The sequence below is a fragment of the Chiloscyllium punctatum genome, chromosome 11, assembly GCF_047496795.1.
Source record: "Chiloscyllium punctatum isolate Juve2018m chromosome 11, sChiPun1.3, whole genome shotgun sequence".
Lineage (NCBI taxonomy): Eukaryota > Metazoa > Chordata > Chondrichthyes > Orectolobiformes > Hemiscylliidae > Chiloscyllium > Chiloscyllium punctatum.
In genome coordinates, this window is record NC_092749.1 from 64,696,251 (window position 1) to 64,716,810 (window position 20,560).

The 20,560-nt window shown below is 38.9% G+C and overlaps 1 protein-coding gene across 4 annotated transcripts in view; it reads left to right on the forward strand.

The window, feature by feature from the left end:
* Window positions 1–297: 297 nt before the first annotated feature.
* Window positions 298–20,560, forward strand: part of LOC140483058 (coiled-coil domain-containing protein 85A-like) — a 720,436-nt gene continuing 700,173 nt past the window's right edge. For 2 of the 4 annotated variants that reach the window (XM_072580968.1, XM_072580970.1), the window contains exon 1: window positions 298–1,719. In XM_072580968.1, the coding sequence (XP_072437069.1) occupies window positions 768–1,719 (952 nt within the window). In that variant the 5' untranslated portion in view covers window positions 298–767. The remainder of the gene's footprint in view (window positions 1,720–20,560) is intronic. The other 2 variants (XM_072580969.1, XM_072580971.1) reach the window with 2 other exon arrangements.

Sequence of the window (20,560 nt, forward strand, 5' to 3'; positions counted from 1 at the left end):
TACAGAACTTACTCTCAGGTTTTTGACTTATTAGGAAAGACCAGAGCAACTTTGGCTCATATGTCTGGAAAAAGTGGGAAATCAAAGTCGCAGGCATTAAATGCTGTGCAAATTACGAATGCACAGTGCATATTTCAGCAGTGGGACAGCAGGCAAGGGTTGATACTGTTAACAAGAAAATGTTCTGACTGCTTGTAGGGAGGTTTTTCGATCAGAAGGTCATGTGCTCGAAATGGAGTGACGGAACACTGTCATCATATGAGAAGCCGCTAGTTGCGGCAGTGGAAGAAGGATGAATTGAAATGAAGAGTTCGCCGGTGGGGGGGTGGGGAATGGTGCCTGAATGAAGGACTACAGCTCCCAGGCTGCCCGGGGTAGGCGGCAGCGGAGGAAGGGAGCATGCGCCGGGAGCCTGGGCACGACTCCCTCCGGGCGGAGAGCGGGGATTGGCGGCTGTGGCTGCGGCTGCGGGAGAGGCTGATCTGCTCCGCTCAGCTCAGCTCCGCAGAGACAGTGCTGCGAGCGGGCAGCGCCGCCAGAGCGGGCAAGGGGGGGAACTCGCTGAGGTGCTGCCTGCAGACAAGAGAAACCCCCCCCACCCACCCCAGGACGATGCTGCACAGCCCCCCCTCTCCCGGGGACGGAGCGTTCGCGTCTGGTCGGAGGTGGGAACCAACATTGACAGTAATTTAAGAATAAAAATAAAAAAAAGAAAGGTCTGGTCGGAATTTTTTTTTGTTTTAATCGGGAGGGGGTTTTGAAGGAAGATGACCAAAAACGCGGAAGGCTCGAGGGAGGAGCTGTGCAAAATCGCGGACGAAGAGCTGATGAAGTGGAGCAAGGAGGAGCTGGTGAGGAGACTTCGGAGGTCGGACGCCGAGAAGATGACGGTGATGATCGACCACAGTAACCTGATCAAGGAGGTGAACCGGCGGCTGCAGGTCCACCTCACCGAGATCCGAGGGCTCAAGGAGGTCAACCAGAAGCTGCAGGAGGACAACCAGGAGCTGCGGGACCTCTGCTGCTTCCTGGACGACGACCGGCAGAAAGGCAAGAAGGTGTCCCGGGAGTGGCAGCGGCTGGGCAGGTACACGGCGGGAGTGATGCGCAAAGAAGTTGCCCTGTACTTGCAGAAGATGAAGGAGCTGGAGGTGAGGCAGGATGAGGTGGTGAAGGAGAACCTGGAACTGAAGGAGATGTGCCTGATGCTGGACGAGGACAAGAGCGCGGGCAGCCGCAGCTCCATAGACAGCCAGTCCAGCCTCCTCCACCTGAACGCCACAAGTGGCTTGAGGGACCTTGGCGACGGCAGCAGCACCTCCAGCACGGGGAGCACCGACAGCCCTGACCACCACAAACAGTTAGCGGCGGCGGGCAGCCCCGAGCACCTCCACAAGCACCGCGCTGCGGCCGGGGGCAGCCCCGAGCAGCAGAAGCACACCCTGGGCACCGGCAGCCCCGAGCTCCTGCCCAAGCACATGGTCAGCTCCAGCCCCGAGCGCCCGAAGCACATGATGGTGGGCACTCCGACCCCGGAGCATCTGCAGCAGCACCGAGGCGGCAGCCCCGAGCGCCTCAAACAACACTACGGTGGCAGTCCCGAGCATGTGAAACACTTGACCGGCAGCAAGGAAGGGACCCTGCGGAGACCATCGGCGGCAGCAGCAGCGCCAGACGAGCTTTCGCCTCATCACAGAAGTGTGTACAATGGGATGAATGGTGGGTTGGTTGACCTACTGAAACCACAGGTGTTTTTGCAGAGACTACAGGCACATAGCCACAATATTTGAATTACCTTGCGGGTTTAATGCATAGATTTCAGTGCATTAATAGAGTGCGTTGCCTGACCACATGCAACAATAACGCATGTGCTCAATTATGACATGAAAACTTACTGATGCATGTTCGCTTGCTGTGCATCATGCCTATCTTTCACGGTACTGCCATACCTATAAATTATTAATTGTAAAATTAGTCAGGAGACCAATTTGCAGGTCTTTTACTATGACGCTACAATTTCTGCATGAAATCAATGCATTTACATCACCATATATAAAACACAATACTTAGTTCAGAGCAAACATATTTCACATAGAAGCTAACCTCCAAAAGAGTAGTGTATTTTGTTTGTGAAATTTCAGGAGATCCTACTTAAAATTCAGCTGCACAGATTATTTAATGCACTGTTAATAAATTGCAACTCTTTTCTCCACCAAGAGGAATAATTTCCATTGCACGATAAATTGATGCCCTTCATGTGGCACCTTATATCAGTCTGACAGGGTGTATATTGTGTAAATGTGTTTATGTACTCGTTAATCTGATAAAATGCATTTAAAATCTTTTCCATGTGAACATAATAGGCAAATAGTGTACAGCTTGTCTTGAGTAGAAATACCTAAGTATGACCCTAATGGTGGGTTTTTAGGCTTTTGGTGCTGTGTATATAATTAAAGCCCATTAGGATTAAAGCCTTTGTATTGCTTTTGTAATAATGAAAGCTACTTATTAGATTAATTGCAATTAGTTTAATTGCACATGGTTTCGGAAAATAGATTTTATTCTTTGAAGTGCTTTGTGCCTTTTTGCATAAAAGAATTAAGCCCCCATCGTATTGACATTTATATCTGAATTTCATATTTGAGACTTATTCACTTATACATTAAGTTATATAAAACTCTTCCCAGTTGTAAATGCTATTTCTAATCTTAAACTCAAGCTAGGGTTAGTAGTGAATTTGAAGTAAGTGGGAAAAGCCTAAAATTTTAACAGTAGTCTTACAATCAAATTAATTTTAGTGAATTTACTTGCACAGTGTTAAGGCTCGAATCAAGCTCTGTATTTCATGCTGAATGATGTACCATTTTAAAAAGATGATACCTGGGTTTCAGTGATATGCTTTTTTTCATTTTGTTAATTAATCTTAACATAAGGTATTCTAATTATCTGTAATTTTCCAGAACATTTGTTCCTATTATAATCACTATTTATGTGACTATGATCTTGAGGGAAGGTATTACAAGAGCAGCAAGATCTAATTCCCAATGTACAATAAGATGATCATGATCACCAAGCAGTCAGAGAGGTCTGAAATCAAGAATTTGGTGACTGCTGAGCTGCACTAACTGGAATCACCAAACTAATTTTTGCTTCAGTTCAATTCATGTTGGGTTCAGGAGTCAAGTCATAGATTGTTGATTTAATTCAAAATCTCTAATATTTGATACCTGAAGCAGGATCTTGAGCGTTCTTGGATTTCATTTCTGTTGTTGCCTAACATTGGATTAGGTAGCAACATTGCCCTCTCATTGCCAAGATCTAGGTCAGAAGCCACCCCTAACTTCAACAGCCTGCCAAGTGAAATGCAAATAGTTTCAGTTCATTTCAACATGTGAGTCTGTCCCCAACTTAAATTAAATTTTATAATATCGACAATTTCATCATATTACTGAGCAAAGCTACAACTGTATACTTGTCTGAGGTCAGAATTAAGGCATGTTATTGGGAGTATTATTGTAGAATCTTTACTCTGTATGTACTCTGCACTGTCAGTGGTTTGTCTTGCTGCTAATTCTGTGCAATAGCAAAAACATTTTCAAATCCTAATTAAACACAAAACAATTAACTTGTTTGCTCCAGTTAAGGAAGTAAATACCAAGAATAAATCAAATCTGAATCAACCAGTGAATACAGTAATCAGAGGTAACAGTAGGGAGTCTCTTTGCAATTTAAACTGTTACGTGTTTGTCCTTTATGTCCAAATCATATGTGTCCAGGAAAAGTCACACAGAGCTGAGTGCCATGGGAATGGGGGCAGCACTGACCATTGTTCTAAAAGCTGATGGATCTGACTAGTAGTACATTTATGGCAAGGCATAAAGGAAAGAAGATTCACTTAAGAAGACTGAGAATTGGACACTGCAAATCAAAAAGGTCACTGGGACAGAACTGAGACCAAAAGAAATTACAATGTAGCATCTTACAGTGCAGAAAAAGTCCATTTAGCCTATTGTATCGTTACCAGTGTTTTGAAAGAACTATTGAACAAACCCCACATCCCTACTTGTTCACTGTAGTTGTTCTTTTTTAAACTATTTCAGATATATCCTTCATTTTGGATAGCTGTTAAATCTGCCTTTGCATACTCTCAGGTAGTGCATTCCAGATCTTCACAACCTGCAGAATAAAAACAAACTCACTGCTGGTAATATTTAAGAAATAAAAGTTTGCAATTGTAGGTAGTGAAGGCTCAAAAACTCCTTTTTAAATTATTGCAAGCCAGGCAGTTTTACCATGATGTTTACAGATCAATGCCCAAACTTTATTCGAGCACTGATCTAAATCTAGGCATTTGTTTGCTACAAAGCCTGATACCTGCTGTGAGATTTAAATTTGGAGACAAGTACCTTTGATCAGTAGAGAAACACGGCATGGTTTTTAAATTTAATTTCAATTTCTGATAATGTTTTTCAAAATTTTTAAAAAAGAACATGTATTGTGAGAATTACAAATATTGGTAAAAATATATACCCAAAACAAAAGCAGTCATATCCAGAAATGATTCAGGAATAATACTGACTCTACCATCTCTGGTTTTACCATGGCAAGTGATGGCAAGTGTTAAGGTTTTATTGTTGTAATTTGTAAAGCTGGATACCTGTGTCCCACTTTGACAAATTGATAAATATTATCTTTCAAATTTTAAGACTTTTGGAATCATACAGGACAACAGATATTCTTATAGAAACTGTTAATTCCTGTTGCTTCAATGCCTAGATTTTGTGACTTTTTATATTTGTGTTCTTCTCTAAGCTACAGACAAACTTTGTTAATGCAAACTGTTAGACAGTGTTTTTGTCATACAGACCTTGTGCATTCTAAATCATTTACAAGTGTCCAAAGAGTAAAAAGTATTCAATACTCCACATATTTCCATTTTTGTTTTTCTGTATTTTGTTTAGGATGGTAGTGGTTAAGTAAACAAAAAGACTCTTCATTTTTATGGAAATAACAATTCCTATTTACTCAATGGCCTCCAAGCTAGGTAGAAGTGCAGGTACAGTAAACATTTAATTGCAAGAGGTGCTGCTATTCTGGGATGGTAATGATAGATGGGATCTACTTTAGAACTTCTTGGTGTGTTTTCTTGAGTTTGTATTGATGAGTTTTGTCTGTATAAATGGTCAATGGTTGTCTAAACGCTGTATCATATTGTTCACTACAACAGAGTCACCAAATATATTTCTGTCCAGTGTTAAATGTAAGTAAACATCAGTATCTTATTACCAGCATGGTGGTGTGTTGACTGCAGTTATTCTGGTTAAGATTAATTCTCTGTATTCTTCTGACCTTAAGTATTTTATCTAATTCTTTGTTTCTCATGAGTTTTAAACTTTTAAATCATTACGCTATTTATTTTAATATTCATATCAAAAGTTTTGAATTGAGGCCAAATATTTAAGTTGTGTTTCTCCTTACTTTATCTGGCCTTAAGTGTAATGAATCTTCTTCCGTGTCTGTTTTCAGCCACACGACCATTCTCCATGTGTACGTTATAGCATTGATTATTGACAGATATGTCTTAAATGTGGTATTCATATTAGTTTGAATATATTATCACTTAAGGCCACAACGTGTACTGTCCAGGAGGGGTCACTGCAGATACATCAGGCCTGTGAACCTTGGGTTAATAATTGTTTTACCTTCCCATACCTGAGCACTGAGCTTCATTGGTATGATTATCATTTGGTGGAAATAAGGTGACTTAACATAGGATCAGGATTAATCCTGAAATCCCTTTGGTTTTAATAACTTATTAAAACATTAATAAGTGCATTAATCACTGAACCATCAGAGGAAGTATGTCAGAACACTCCCTTCTTTGTGTCTTTTAAAAATTAAACTTTTTTTACTATCATTATTAATTACGTTATTTGTAAGTGAGTTTCATTTGTATGTTGCTTGGCCATGTAAGAACAACTGAAGTAGATTTCCCAGTAAAGTCGATACTTCCTTCTCTTGGTCTTATTTTTCTCCTTTTCTCCAGTCCTCACTGGAAGAAAGAAGCCACTGATCGGGGCATGATTTTATAAGTATTTGTACTTTACTTCAGTTAGCATACATCACGTCGGAGCTTATACTTGATAGTGAACAGTCACATATATCACAGTGCATCAACAGTGAACTCTGACCTGATCTCAGCTGATACCCAGAAAACATACTTCAAGCAGAATCCAAACTGATATTCATCACTAATGAAGTTAATTCTGGTACCTTTATGTCCTGATCAAAACTAGCTAAGCTGATAGCGAAGTGTATGAATTAGGTGTTTGCTGGTTCATTGGAGAAGTTAGGAATTAATCTTAGTCCAAAAGTGTAGATTCCTGTAAAAAGTTTTTTTCAATAAAAATCAAAAACTAAATTTGACAAAGTTACACAATGTCCTGGTGGAATTCATTTCTGTTAATTGCTTCCATTTTCTTAATTGAAAAAAAAATCGATGAGTCAAGGACTATGAGGCAGAACACTATCAAGGTTGAAAACAGGAAAACAAAGATACAAAGTAGTGATTAGACTACCAAGTGTGGGCTTTAATGTCATTGGACGTTTCATAAGGAGGAAGGATAGATATTCATTTGGAATTCTGAGAGAAATTCCCTTAGTGTAAGAGACTATGAGATGTGGGTATAGGATTTTTGTTTACTACTTAGAGCAAATGAGCAGGGCTTACATTAACTATACTGGATAAAATTAACAAGGGAAGTTGCTATGAAAAGCAGTGACTAGAAGTGAGAGACACATTACCTGTCATGTGACAGCTCTATCTTGTTTCTAGTTGAGCGTTCAGAAGAGTTTCCAGATATTACAGGAACATTCAAAGTTTGGATAGATTTGGAGTTTCTATTAAGTTCATAATGAGACTAAAATGAGTATTCCTTGGTGGTTTGAATACAAGCATTTTCTTTATTGTTAATGTGATAGGGAAGAAGGGCCAAAGATGGTACTAGATTAATAAAGATGCAAAACTAATAAAGTCTTGGGTGGTATCTATTTAATTAGGTAATCAAAAGAGAAGAAAAATCTGTCTTTGAACTGAAATAAACAAAATATTTGCTGTTCTACCAAAGGAGATATTGGTGAAGCAGTAGTCAACCATTAGGTTTCAGTAATATAACCCCTGACTGTTTTGAATAAGAATGGTACCTGGTGACATGTAAAGCTGTCTAATTAAACTGTACCCACCTCCAGCATACAAATGAGTAAGTAAATGAGTAGAAATATTACAATTTATTGACAAAAACAGCTTTTGAACAGAAAAGAAATAAAACCAATTTTAAAACTAAAGGCCATATTGAAAAGAAAACAAATTGACATAATCACAATATAATAACAATTAACAGTGATATCCATTTAAATTGAGCTGGTGAGACTAAAATTACATTTTTCTAATCCAAACAAATAATTTTGACTGGTAAATACCTTTGTCTCTATTCATTAGCGCAGAGCAGTTTGTTGAAATCTTTCTTAAAAAAAAATGTATTTATAGAACCTTTGTTGAATTTTATGAGGTAGCTTTCACAAGGCTAAAAAGAGAAAAAAAATGCTTGGCTACAAGGAAACTGTGGTGAAGTGGAATGAGTGAAGTTGAGAGACCTGGCATAGACATAATTGGTCAAATGTGCAATAAGTCTCTGACTCTCTTCTATATGTTAGTGGCATGACCTGAAGTATAGCAAGAAGGAAAAAGTAGTTTACATTCAGATTATTTCATCTGAAATGAACAAGATGGTGATGGCAAAGGTGATGTTTACATTTTCCTGTTAATAGGACCCAGTCATAGGAATTCCCTAGGGGCAACACAGACTGGAAAATTGGAATTGGAGGAAAATTGCGCTCTGATAAAGGAAATCACCTGTACACCTGTATCTGTTGCACTCAAGAAGAGAAAAATCTTTCCAGTGGATTTGATATTTTCCTTGAATTTCCAAATGCCTTTCTACTTCAAACTGCTGCTTTTCTGGTCCAGAAACATCAGTTTGGCATGTAGTTGTTACTAACCTTCTCACCTCTCAGTACAAAGAACATTAAAAAGACGAACATGCTGTATTGAATATAATCAATACCAATGCAGTGAGGTAATTATAGTGTTGAGGAGTCAATACCTGAGGTTGAAGTTGTTGCAATTCAATTCATCACAAAATGTTGCACTGTCAACCAGTGAGGAATTTTTGATAATCGCCTGCATATTAATATGCAGGTTCATCTCAATTTTGTAGATTAATGTCAATACTACATTCAGCAATATTGGTAGGATTGGGATTCCAGTTAGATGCATGGTGTCAGTATTCATTAAAATTTCAGCTTCAGTTTCTCATTTACTTTCCTTGCTGACAGATGCAGTGATGAAAGGTTGCTCACTGCTCTGCTGCTGGGCACTTTTCCTGAGACACCAGCTCTCAACTCCCTGCTCAAAAGAAGCCTGAATTCTAAGAAACTATTGTGCATAGCTCTTCGTCACAAATGGGGTATTTCACTGATATTCTGCAAAGCAAACAGAATCAAGAAACTATTGTGCACAGCTTTTTAAAATAGCTTGTTATGCAAACATACATGAAATACTCTTTGTAATTCTTAGATGAGGATCACTCATAAACTGCTTACTCTTTGGAGGGTCGGGGTGGACTGGTTGGGCCGAAGAGCCTGTTTCCACGCTGTAGGGAATCTAATCTAACAAAAAAAGGTGTTTTTGGTGCATTTTTAAAGAAATTACTACATTAACTTTGTTATACCAAATGAAATGATGGCGATTAACAAAGGAGTTGGAGGGGTCCAATTTAATAGGCAGCTTAGGTCAAAAGGTTTGTGAAAAAAAGTTTCTGTTTTTGGAGAATCCTGAAATTGAAGATTCTCATCTGAGGGAGTGACATGAGAATGCAAACTGTCTGTGTGTCAAGTAAGTAGAATGACAAGTCTGAGTGACTAGTGGTTTAACGGTAAAATATGCACAGAAGAATGCAGATAACTGTGAGTTAGAAGTAGCAAGTCAGAAAGGGTCAATGATGAAATGGATGAAAGCCCAGAAACGGATTAGGTCTTCGTTAAAGATTTCGAGGGATAGTGATGAGGGTGATTGCATAAATGGTTTCTGGTGAGTAGTTTTTTTGGAAAATAAACAAAAGATTATTTTTACATTTTCAATTATTGGTCATTTTTCAGACATTTTGACAACAGAATTGTTGGGAATTGTGCAGTTTAAAACTTCATCAATGTAGGCCCTAAGGATTTAAGAGTTTATCCAGGACAGTTAATATGTGGTACTGTTATGCTCCCTATATGGATTCTTGCTGGGGAAAATAGTGTCAGACATTTTGTGCATATTAAAATATTTTCTTGTGTAAGTTTATTTAAGTTACTAACTGGAGGAAAAAGGTGAATTCTAGTTAAATGGATATTTGTGATTTAAGTTATGGAACCATGCATTGAAAATAAATGAGAAACAAGATTTGAAAATAAATTTTAAATAGCCTGAAGAACAGTGCCATGAAAATAAATCATAATCTATCATGTCATCTTTTATACTTTGGAAGAAATCCTCTTAAAACATTAGTGTGTTTTAGTGCTGCCCACCTCTGTGACATTGCCCATGAAACATGCGATGGGCCCAGAAATCAGAGTAGGATTTAGAAAAAAACTTTGTCAGAAAAATGAAGAAGAATTGGGTAAGGTCTGTTTGCTCCTTGCCTTAATTATCTTCTTGCTTTTAATATGTGCACTGTACAGCAGCAGGTTTAATCAATTTAGGGTGGCATGGTGGTTCAGTGGTCAGCACTGCTACCTCGCAATGCCAGGGACCCACGTTAATTCAACCTTCTGGCAATTGTCTGTGTGGAGTTTGCACATCTCTCTGTTTGGTTTTCCTCCAGGTGCTTCGGTTTCCTCCCATAGTTTAGAAATGTGGAGGATAGGTGGATTAGCCATGGGGAATACAGAGTTACAAAGATGGGGTGTGGGTTTGGGTGGGATGCTGTTTGTAGGGACTCGAGGGGCCGAATGGCCTGCTTCCACATTGTAGGAATTCTATGATTCATTAGAAATATAGCCCTATTAAAGAAAGTTTAATGTATCATCTGTATTACTGAAACTCCCTTAGTCTGCTTCTAGCCTTTGCAGGTACTGCAGCTTCTCACTATAAATGTTAATTGTTTTATTATGACACAACACAATCTGTGCATCATAAATAGTTTATGCTTTCTGCATCAATTGCAGTTTCAGGAAATGCTTGTTTCTACTATGTGCACTCACAATAATGGTCAGCAGGATAAGACTCCCAAAAATAACAGTTTGGAAAATTATATTGTGATAATTATCATTTATTTAAATAGAACCAAGATTTCCTACACAGCGGTTACAGCTGTAAAACAAAATGACCTGTGTCTTTTTTTAATGGAGGAGATAACATTGAAACAGACTCTGAACATGTAGTAAATCAAAAGATGGAACTTTATGTAGAAAATTGGTTTGCCGCTATCAGGGTTGTGTGTTATTTTATCAGTTTGTAGGGAGATTGATCAGAATTGTAGCAATTTGAGTGACTGTGATGATGACACTTTCTGACCAGTTTAATATCCTCATCAATAGCCATTGCATTTTCAGCTTAAAACTTCTTTAGTCACAGTAAGCCCTTGATACTATTCCAAGTTATTCAACATCTTCAAACATATATTTAAATGATTTATTTGAGGTGTTCTGATATACAATTCATGTTGGGCTGTCAGGTGGTTAAAAAAGTCATTTACACTTGTGACTACTATTCTTGTGAGCCACAAGAAACAAATAAAAATGTTTCTTGCAAGTCCCAAGCTCAGCTCTGTAAAACTTGAGGAAACAAATTGAAAAGCCATAAAATGTAGTGAAGTTGTTTGCATTTACTTTATTAGTTCAACTTACACTTATAAATTTCTGACCTGATTTACACAGAACTTGAGGTTGAGAAAGTTAATAGGTAATCAGTTATGCACAATAGAAGTACCTCTATAGCCCAGGATCGAGAAGTTGGTGAATTAAAGTCTAAAAATTTGGAATCGTCAGTTGCTTTAATCTAACCTCTGAACATTTTTTTACATTAGTGTTTTAATTGTTATTTTGTCAAAACTCACAGTTACAAGTTAACTGAAAGTGGCAAAAAAACTAGCTTCTTAAATATTACTGTTTACAATCAACCACTCTTAAATTGCAACCTGGTGCAAACCAGTTTCTATTGTCAGTTTCTTTCCAGAATCCTGCTTAATAGTGGCTCCACCTTGACAGTATGCAAATAGAAATTTTGTCACACAGATGGCAAACTTGTAATGCAAGTGTGCTTTATTCCATTATTTCTAAGGGGATTCTCATGATCACCCTAACTACAGTGAAAGATCCACAAAATCAATGATCAGGAGAATACTATGGAAATTCTGTCACTTCGAGCTTTGCTCCAAGGATATAAAAGTGGGAAGAGTATTGGATAAAGGAAAATAATAACTGTCTAAGTAATAACTTGAGTGATATGATACCTTCATTTTTTTATCAGATAATATTTATATACTTAGTCCATGTTACCTAAATGAGTTGTAAAGTATGTTTTTATTGGACCTGTAGTGGAGGAGACCTTTGTTTGTCCTTAATATGAAATTTGTACCAGCCAGGAATGATGTTAGACTTGTTTATTCGTCAGAGAAAGAAAGAACTTTGTATGGTTATACAAAGTACTGTATTGTTTCAAACCTTTGCTGCACATTCTGACTTTGCCACATTTCAGACAATCACTCATTCTTCAGTAAGATCTGGATGGATTTTCTTTTTCAAGGAGTTGGTATCATTTTAATGCACTGTAGTTAGAATACACTCAGACTACTGCGCACAGTCTAGTGTCTGTATTCTTTAAAGAATATAGGTAAAGGTAACGTTGCTAAAGTCTCCGAGAACCATAGGGCTGTTTCATTAGAGAGAGTGAGACACAACTGGTGGTGGTTTAACCTGGGGGTGAACACACCTCAGGCAAGCAGAGAGGTTGAAAGGGAGAATCTTTAAAAGGATATAAAATGACAATAAGACTTGCAAAGAAGTTTACAAGGATGATACCATAACTGAAAAGTTGTATCTCTCACTAAAGACTGGATCAGCTTGGTGTCTTTTCTCAGGGCAAGTCTGAGGGGGTCACTATTAAGGATTTTTTTTAAGATTATGAAGTGTGATAGAATAGATATGGTAAAGATATTTCTGCTTGTGGATGGGCCCAGAACCATGCACTAAAAAGAGAAGATTCTCATCATTAAATTCAATAGGAAATTCAGGAGGGAACTCACTGCTACAAAGAATACTTGAGGAAAATGTTATTCACGTGTTAAGAAGTTGCTGTGAAACAGAAGAGGTAGAAAGGAATGGGTGATGCCGATAGGATGAGATGAATATGGGGAGGAGGAGAATGCTGTCAATGAGCGGGCTCAGTTGGCTGTTTTTATGAATTATTATGATAAAATTCTATGCCTTTATTTGCATATTACATCATGTTTTATAAATTTGTCCTTCTTCAGCTGGCTGGTCTCTGTTTAGCACTACTAATCCAGTTAAACTTCTGACAAAGTTGAGAGGAACTGTTGTTAACTCTGGTAGCTACACTGAGAAGTAATGTTTTTGTGCAGCCAGTAGTTCGGGCCTGAAATGTACCACTGGATGTGTGTTGGAGGAGGATTCAATTGAGGCATGCCAGACAGCGTTGGTTGGTTATTTAAACAGAAATGGCATGCAAGATTATGGGAAATAGGCAGGAGTTTGGCACTAAATCATAGTATTCAGCAGTTACGACATGATGCATAAAATGGCCTCCTTCTACACTGTAATGAACCTATGATTTGCTGATCTACCATATCAGCTGTGGGAGTTTTGATTTCCCCTCTGCCAGGTACATCACTTCCTCCTATGACTTTTCAGGTCGGAACTATTCCATTAGATGACTGCCAGTCTTGTTCACAAGGATTGCAAAATATAAATCAATTTTGTCTCTTGGATGCACTTTTGTGACTGTGGTGGGAATAGTGATTTGGAAATTTAGATCACTATTCCATGAGTCTTTAGAAGTGGGAAATAAAACCATTATAATTTCTAGGATGGTTAATGTCTGACTGCAAGACCTTTTAAGATAAAAGAAACTCACACTAGGTCTCAGCAATAAACAAAGAATAAACAAAGATATCTATTATAACAAACTTATCCTCTAATACAAAAAGAACAAGTGACTAATTATAAATGCAAACTTAAAATACATTGGTTAGAGGATTAGTTGCCCAGAACAAAATAGAGAATAGGGTTAAACAGGGTGTTTGTGGGTTGGCAAACTGTTGTTCATGGAATGCCACAAGTGTCAGTGCTGGGACCCCTGTTTACAATTTGATCAGTGACTCGGGTGAAGGATCAGAAGATATGATAACTAAGTTTGCTGATGACACAAAGATAGGTGGGAAGTAGGTTGTGAAGAGGACATTGAGTGTACAGAAAGATTTAGATAATTAGGTGAGTGTGCACAAATTTTTCAGATGCACTGTAATGGGGGAAAAGTAAGATTGTTCACTTTGACAGAAAGAATTAGATGTCAGAGCATTATTTAAATTGAGAAAGCTTGCAGGATATTATGGTACAAAGGGATCACAGTACATGCATCATGAAATGTCAGCATGCAAAAATAGTTAGTAATTGAGAAAGCAAATGTAGTGTTTGCCTTGATTAGAGTACAAAATGAGGAAAGTCTTGTGACAGTTGTACAGGGCATTGTTAAGACTACACCAAGAGCAATTTTAGCCATCTTACTTAAGGAGAGACATTATTTCATTGGAGGCCGTTCAGTGAAGATTACCCATATCCATAATATGGAAAGAGTGGCTTTTGAAGAAAGATTAAGCAGGTTGGTCATTGGAGTTAGAAAAATAAAAGCAGATCTTACTGAAACAAATAAGATTCTGAAGACCTTGACAAGGTGAATGGTGAGAGGATGCTCCCCTCTTCAGGGAATCTACAACTAGTTTCAAAATAAGGGCTATCCCATTTAAGGTGGAGAAAGGAAGTCATTTGTTCTCTCACAGAGTTGTATGTGTTTGGAATTATTTCTTTCAACAAGCAATATAATTGAGATGGCATTAGACAATGTTTTGATTGACTCAGGTCAAAGATTATGGGGAAAAAATACGAAAGAAGAGTAAAAAACCAATGAAATATGGCGTCATTTTGTTGACTGTATAGCAGGCTTGAAGTGTCAAATGGCCTGCTTCTATTTCTTATGTTGGTAGGAATAATGCAGAGAGAGAAGGCGAGTTTTGTTTTTTTTCCGGAAGTTGTTTCCTCTGTAGAATTCTCTTCCCCACAGAGCAGTGGAGGCGAGATCATTGAATATGTTCAATGCTGAGTCCGTTAAATTTTGGATCAACAAAAGAGCTGAGAACTATGGGAGCAGACAGGAGTGGAGACTCGCTCAGATCAGCCATCGAATGGTGGAACAGGCTTGAGGGGCAGAGTGGCCTGTTCCTCCCAGTTCTTGTATTCTTGTGCCTGAAGTGACAGAATTTAAAAGTCCTACTTGTTGACAACATAGTTTACTTGTTGTTTTATTTATTTCTGATTTGATTCCATATTATTTTTGTTTATAATAACTTTTGTAAAAGAATGTGTCCTGTAGGCAGTCTGTTTGTTCCATTAAAAAGGATTATATCAGCTTTCTAGGTCTGACGATTTGGTGTTGTGACAGAAGAAGAGATTAAAGTGTAGATGTAGATACATTCTTAGGACTAAAAGGATCAAAGGATATGGGGAGAACCAGGAATGGCACTGAGTTGGATAATCAGTCCTGATCATATTGAGTGCCAGAGCAGGCTTTGAAGGGCTGAATGGCCTACTCCTGCTTCTACATTCTGTGTTCTATGTTTAATCAGCGTAATCATTTTGAACTAAAAATGGGAGAGATCAGTTAGGACTGCCACTTCTGATCCTCACCTAATGATTTCTCTATAAGTATATATGAAGAAAGGGATGATACTGGAGGCTAGTAGTCATTTTTGGAATTGTGCAGAGGTAAACTTTCAAATCTTTCTTGATCTACTGCTTCCTCTGACCTGGCTGACTGCACAATTTTCCTCCAGTGTTCTTCTCTGCTCTCAAGTTGGCTTGGTCTATTCTCACCCTGTATCGTTCTCAGTTATCTAACAATAGCCTGTGTATCACTTGCAGTGGCTTCTCTTCCTTCTACTCTGCTGTTGCCTTTAGTGTACCCCATGGATCCTCCCCTCTCATCAACATACTGCCTACAGTGGCATCATATGTATACTGGGAACATCCAGCTCTATCTCATCTCTTTCAATTCCTCCTCAATTGCTACATTATCAGTTTGATTATTTGCAGTTCAGTTCTGGATGAGTGGAAATTTCCTCCATCTCAAGAACACTGAAACTATTGTTTACAGTCCTTGCTTCAAACTGTTTTCTGGCACCCTTGATCTAAAAACATTCTGAGATTCAGTCGGTCTTCACGTAAGCCTGGTATCATATTGAAGTCTGAGATGAGTTTCTGACCTCCAATCCATTATCACTATGGTAATCTATTTCCACATCCATAGTAACACTTGGCTTCTCCCCTGTTTCAGCTCATCCCCTGAAACTTTCAGTCAAGCCTGTGTTACTTGCTGACTCAAGTGCACTCTAGGCTGGCCTCCCCACATTCTAACTGCTATAAATGTCAGGCCATTCAAAACTCTGCTACCAGTGTCTTGATCCACACAAAGTCCAGTCACCTCTTAACCTGTGCTTGCTGACATACAATAGCTTCTGGCTAAGCAATGTCTTGATGTTAAAATTCCCATCTTTATTTTCAAATTCCTGCATGGCCTTGATCCTCTATCTTTCATCTCTTCTAGCCGCATTCCTTCAAAGATTTGTTTGCTGTACTCCTGGCTTCATGACATGTACCATTTTAATGCCATTGGTGGCTGTGCTTTCTGTTGTCCAGGCCCTAAGTTTTGGAACATCTTCCTTATAGCTCTGTTTCACTTTTCTCCTTTAAGATGCTATTAAAAATCTACCACATTGACCACAATTTTGACCATCTAATTTAATTTCTCCTTATGTGGTTCAGAGATGTCTTCCTTTGAAATGCTTCTGAAATAGCATTGAACATTTAATTCTGTTAAAATGCACAGTATAAATATTTGTGGTAGTATCAAATGTGAGAAAGAACTGTCAGAAAAGGTGGTGAAAGACCTGAATAGGAGAGAAGAAAAGACATTAATTCCTAATGAAGAATTTTTCAAGTTTATTACTCAAGTGTGTAATGGCAGAATCAATAATGCAGTAAGATGATTCCATCAGCTGTAGTGGCTAATGTTGTTTGCAATCAATCATACCAAAAAAAAATCAAAATCCATTGCAGACATTTGGTTAGGATCTGCAAGGACAGAATTTTGTCATTATAGCACACGGGTGGCATGGTGGCTCAATGAGTGGCACTGCTGCCTGACAGTACAGGTACTCAGGTTTGACTTTACCATTGGGTGACCATTTCTAGGATTTCTATTTTAAAACAAAATAGAGAAACACAGTCTTCCCCAACACAATGGAGAAGACTAGGAGACAGTGACCTGTGCGTTAGTGTAGGGATAGGGCATAAAGTTCTCTAGTAGTGAAGTGACCTTGGATGATCTCCAGGTTGGACCTTCCAATGTTTGTCATAATGTAAGACAGGTGATATTGCCCTTTTGAGTTTCCCACCTGATTTCTTTCTCCTTGTTCACTGACCCAGGAAAGTCAGCTTAGGTGTGTAGCCAGTAGTTAATCCAGTATCACTCAGTTTACATTCCCTATCCTGATTCGCAGTTCTGACAAGAATGATTTCTGGATAGCTGCACAGTTTCAAACAAAGAGCAGAATTCTGCAAGCATTGTGATACATATGCTTTTCTCAACAGATTTTTAGAAGGATATAATTTTGAGAATTGCAGGACATGAGGTAGAAACGTTGCTGAATGCCTCAAGAATATTTCATGTTCTATCTTGCTTGTATCTTGATGTGTGATGTGATCATGACATTTAATGCGCCGAATATGAAGAATGTTTCTGAGTGAAAGTAATTCAGTTTGAGTAGATCATATTCTCTACAAAAAGTTTAATAGATTCAGCATCAGAAAAATAATGTCACAACAGCCAGTAAATGGTGGTACACACAGGAAATGAGGTATGCTTTAGAACCTCATTAAAACTAACAGTTCATTCATAAGTATTTTGTCAGACCTCTTGATAGCATTAATCATGCAGCTCAGAATAAATTACTGAGCATTATTAGGGAGGAGAATCCAGCTGTTGATACACTCTAGTTATGCTATGTTTTATTCTCATTTATAAATGTTATCTTAATTTTATCTGTTTGATGCTGTGCTGAGAAACTTTCTGGTAATGAGGTATAGTGGAGAGAGAATGCAAATTATTTTAATGTTTTTTTCTCTGCAAAAGACTTAATAGTCATTATTTATCTTCTCCAAAGTGAAGATCCTTGATAAGGTTCTTGAAGTGTATAATGCACCTGAATAAACACTGGACTTGAATTGACACCTACGTACAGAATGTTTTATTTCTGTTAACATTGTGATTGTTTTCTGGAATGTAATCAGAAACTAGATAGTGCTGTTTTCTAACTGCAAGAGGATTTAGATGAGGATTCTACCCCATTTAAGATATTGCTCAATTGCACATTAATTTCAATGTTTGTTCCAACAGCATCAGTGTGTTTTTGAACTGTGCTGCTCTACAAATTTCCAATGAGGATTTTTTTAAACTGAATTTATGGAGCAGATTTATGATGGGCAACCCAAAGCATATTATATTTGAACAGTATTCAGACAGCACATTGCCTTCATAAATAGTTTGTAAGAATTATTGCAAAAGAATGTGAAGCAGGCCAGGAGGAGTATGCAGCAGGTTGGTATTACTATGAAGCAGGCCAGCAGGGTCTAATCTCTGTGGTACCCCTTTCGCCCAATTTCTATTCCCATTCTATTCCTTGCCATTCCCAAACAACTTGCCAGTGTTGGGATAGCCCGAAACCCCTGTTGCTGGTATCATTTTTAAAGGGCCATTGTGCGCCTGGACAAGTAATGTTAGTCTGGAATGGCCTACAATTTTCCTGATGTTTGCTTTGGATGTGGCAGACAAGGGAAAATTGGTGCTCTGCTTTGCAGACAGCATCCTGGAGGGGGATGGCGAGGTTCAGAGGTGAGGCATTGCCTTCCCCCAGGAGCAGCAATGAAAGCTATGACACCAGATCACGCTGGCTTGGTCCACAGTTGATACCTGGGTTTATGCAAATATAGCTATCTGAAGGAAAATGCAGAGATAGAGGAAGAAGGTCAATGACCTTCTGTACTCTGCCACCATCTCTCTGATACCTCACACTCACTACACCTCCCACCAAGGCTCATGCCCGACAACTCTCAAAGTTACCCACAATGTCTTCCACACTCAATGTCACTCACCCCAACCCCTGATACTACTAACCCTACATGCCCTCTGCACTTCCTACTCACATGCTTGGGGCATCTCCCCACCTGCATCAACCATAACAGCTGTGCCACCCACTTGCATCTCTCTCAATTCCTGGCTATCTTTCAATCCAGGAGGAAAACAGCCCCCAGTAGGGCAGGAAGAGTCAAGACGGGTGGGCTATGCTATCTCACATTCAGCTCCTTCCCGATGAGAGGATGCTGACACTCATCAGCCCAAGCGGTTCAACTGACGGACCATGACAAAGCCCTCGGACTATAATGAGAACTCCACTGGAACCTCCTGACCAAGGATTATCTTCCTTGCCTGAGGACTGCTGTCAACTGTGACAAGCTTCCAGGACTAAATAGTTTAACAATACAGATGTACTGTGAGGCTGGCCTCTCTGGTAGAGAGGCAGAGTGCAGAAAGGTGATGCAGAGCAGGGCTGCTATGAGCGTCCAGGTAGGCACAAAATGACTGAGTGCCAAGCCAGCCCAGTAATGGAGCTTGGTCTACTCACTGAGCTGGGTGCATGGTTCTGAGCGCAAAGTGTCTTTTGTAGCAGCGTTGCAATTATAGTTGCCATTGCACCCTGAGGTGACAGATTGAGTGTAGAAGCATACTGTTAATGGATCGGAGATGTAACATGAAGGGGTCTTAGAGACTGGCACATGCCAGAGGCCAGTGTCCATAGACTTGTGGTGTGTGTGGCCAGTGCCCATGGAGAGTGTTAGTGTGTGACGTGAAGATCCTTTGGACCAAGTAGCGAGCTGAAGTTGCCAGTACCCAATCTGTCTTCTATGTCGAGAATTATTAGGGTCTAGTTTTCTATTGTTGCATGGTAGGACATTAAGCTTCATATTGCTGAGAAAGATGTGCAGTTAATAAGGCTGTTAACAAGTTGTGATCTCTCTTAATAGGCAACTCATCACTCCCTGATGACAATTTTGCCTTGAAACCCGAACTTCTGAGGAGAAATTTCTTGAGCCAGAGAATGGTTAATCTCGAGAATTCATTGCCACAAAGGGTTGTGGAGGCCAAGTCATTAAGAATATTTAAGACTGAGATAGTTTTTTGATTGGTAAAAGGATCAAGGGTTACAGGAAGAAGTCAGAATGGGGTTGAGAAACATTTCAGCCATGATTGAATGGTGGAGCTGGAGCAATGGGCCAAATAGCCCAATTCTGCTCCTATCTCTTAAGATCATATGGTCTTAAAAGAGACAGTGAGTTGTTCCCTCAATGAGATAGGAAAATTACAAGGGAAAGATAGGGCAAATAAACCTAATAAACCTTGGATAACAAAATAAGTAGAAATTAAGTTGAATCAGGAAAAATGTGCTTATGACAGATAACAGGTGGATATTTCAGTTGAGAATCAAGCCAGCTTGAGAAGATTCAGAAGGGAATAGAAAAATAATTAGACAGGCAGGGAGCTTTTCAAGAAAGTCTGGCATCTAACATAAAAGAAAATCTATCAGTCTTCTATCAGCATGTAGATAGTAAAATCATTGTTTGATGAGCAGTGGGACTATTTACTCACTGGCTAAAAAAGGAGATTGGTATGTTAATAAATGAACAAGTTGCATTTTTTTTTACTGAGGAAGATGCTGCACAGGTCATGGTGAAGGCGGAGGTGGTTCAGACATTGTGTTTAAAATGGATAAAAAGAAAAGAAGCATTACATTGACTGTCTGTATTTAAAATTGACAAAGCAACAGGACTGGATGAGATGCCTCCAAGGATATTAGGAGAAGTGAGAGTGGAAATTGCAAAGGCACTGGTCCTTAATTTAAAAATCGTTTTTAGACTTGGAGGCGTGCCAGACGTCTGGAGAATTGCACATGGACCACTCGAATTTAAAAAGGGATACATATAAATGCAGCATCTACAGACAGATAAATTTAACCTCAGTGGTGGGGAATCTTTAAGAAAGGATAATTCAGAGTAAAGTTAATGGAAACTAGGCAAATACAGGCTACTTTAGGGAAGTCAGTACAAAAGTCAAATT